Consider the following 2,141-nt stretch of genomic DNA (forward strand, 5'->3'; position numbering starts at 1 on the left):
AAATGTCATAGGAATTTTAATGGGGATTGCATTAAATGGTTTGGAGGTTCCTTAAACAGCTGAAGATAGATCTACCATACGACGCAGCTATCCCACTGCTGGGAATATATCCAAAGGAATGGAAATCATCAAGTCGAAGGTATACTTGTTTCCCAATGTTCATTGCAGCACTCTTCACAATAGCCAAGAGCTGGAATCAGCCCAAATGTCCATCATCGGATGAGTGGATACGGAAAATGTGGTATATCTACACAATGGAATACTACTCAGCTATAAAATCGAATGAAATACTGCCATTTGCAACAACATGGATGGACCTTGAGAGAATTATATTAAGTGAAACAAGTCAGGCACAGAAAGAGAAATACAACATGTTCTCACTTATTGGTGGGAGCTAATAATAAATAAATAAATTCACACACAAAAAAGAAAAAACCGGGGGGAGGGGGGAAGAATACTTAACAACTACAATTCCTTGAAGTTGATACGACAAGCAAACAGAAAGGACATTGTTGGGCGCAAGGCGGGAGAGGGAGAAGGGAGGGGGGTTTCGGTAATGGGCCACAATAATCAACCTCATAGTATATCGACAAAATAAAATTAAGAAAGAAAAAAAAAGACATAACAGCTCTATTATTCTTACTTTTAGTTTCCACAAAAGTATACTTGCTTAATTTACTTTCTTTGTAAGAGTGAATAGAGGCTGAGTGATAATGCTACTATATTGATTAAATGATTTACTGGCACAAACACTGTTGGGGACTATCTAGTTGACTGTTTTAATAACACCATTAATATTTCATTTGGGTTTATTATAGTAAATCCTTGCAAAGTTGGAGTTCACCCATTCTTATGTCTTCTTATTGTGCGTAGGGAATCTTTGAAACAGTATTTTTGCTAACCCATATTTTCAATATTCATTCTCTAAAGACAAACAAAGCATGTAAGTAAAAACATTCAACAAACATTAAGAACCTTCTTTGACCAGGCACTCTCCACTCCCACAAAATTTCCATATTGCCTGTGTTTCCTAATTGCCATTCTTGAACTCTTTTTTGTTTCTAAATTTCTCCCTGCAGCTTTCCTGAACATGAAAGTTTTCCTTTGCTTTCTATTTCTAGCTTTCCTTTCTGTGTACTTCATGTACACTTGGAGGCTGTAGGGGTTTAGCACTGGTCACGCCACCCTCTGCAGATCACATATCTGTCCGTAGTTGGGTCTCCACGGTAATGAGAAGCAGAAAGTGCTGAAGTAGCACACTGTGTAAGGACTGGCAAGAAAAAAGAGTGCAGTGACCTCTGCAGGAAAAGCATTTAATCTTCAGAGTGCTGAAGAAGCCAGGGAGAAGCACACTGTGGTGTAAAGCAGGAGACTCCCTCAGTTAAGGACGCAGATTTGGCAGATTTATTAGCAGCAACATTTGAAGATGAACCTAATTTAGAGTTTGTGCTTTTTTCAATTGGAAAAAACCCTTAAATTTTTTCCCTTTCTTCTCTTTCAGGAGACCAGATGCTCCAGTGCCTGATGGTGAAAGTGAAAAAACTGCAGAAGAAAGTTCAGATAGTGAATCTTCTTTTAGTGACTAAGCTTAATTTTGGTAAGAATTACATACATGTTTAGGGGTACATTTACATTTTATAAGAAAGAGAACCTGAACTCTGTTAGTCATAAAAACACCAAATGGCTACATATCCATCACCAAGCTTCCTCTGTGTTAAAAAAAAAAAGTATTAAAGGATTTATAACCTGCCAGTATGTCTTGTTACCAAAATAAAGGACCCTGAAATGAAAAACAGTAGCATAAACAAAGTGCAATTTTTTTTCTTTATTGTCTAGCCAGTGTGGATCTTAACTCTTGACCTTCGTGGTGTTATAGTGTTATAACCAACTGAGCTAACCACCCATCCCTAAATAAAGTGCAATTAGTAGTACAAATACTAAGATGGAATACTTCAGGGATACAATCAACATTTTTAAATGGAGTGAATGTGAGTTTGGTGATCAAAAATAGACTCAATGCGGGCCGAGCCCGTGGCGCACTCGGGAGAATGCGGAGTGCAGCGACGCTCCCACCACAGGTTCGGATCCTATATAGGAATGGCCGGTGCGCTCACTGGCTGAGTGCGGTGTGGGCGACACCA

The 2,141-nt window shown here is 38.8% G+C and overlaps 1 protein-coding gene across 1 annotated transcript in view; it reads left to right on the forward strand.

Moving 5' to 3' along the window:
* Window positions 1-1,805, forward strand: part of CCDC53 (coiled-coil domain containing 53) — a 59,239-nt gene extending 57,434 nt beyond the window's left edge. The window contains exon 6 of the mRNA XM_008588777.1: window positions 1,502-1,805. Within this exon, the coding sequence (XP_008586999.1) occupies window positions 1,502-1,586 (85 nt within the window). The 3' untranslated portion in view covers window positions 1,587-1,805. The remainder of the gene's footprint in view (window positions 1-1,501) is intronic.
* The last annotated feature ends 336 nt before the right edge of the window (window positions 1,806-2,141 follow it).

This window comes from Galeopterus variegatus, unplaced genomic scaffold (genome assembly GCF_000696425.1).
Source record: "Galeopterus variegatus unplaced genomic scaffold, G_variegatus-3.0.2 Scaffold5029, whole genome shotgun sequence".
NCBI lineage: Eukaryota > Metazoa > Chordata > Mammalia > Dermoptera > Cynocephalidae > Galeopterus > Galeopterus variegatus.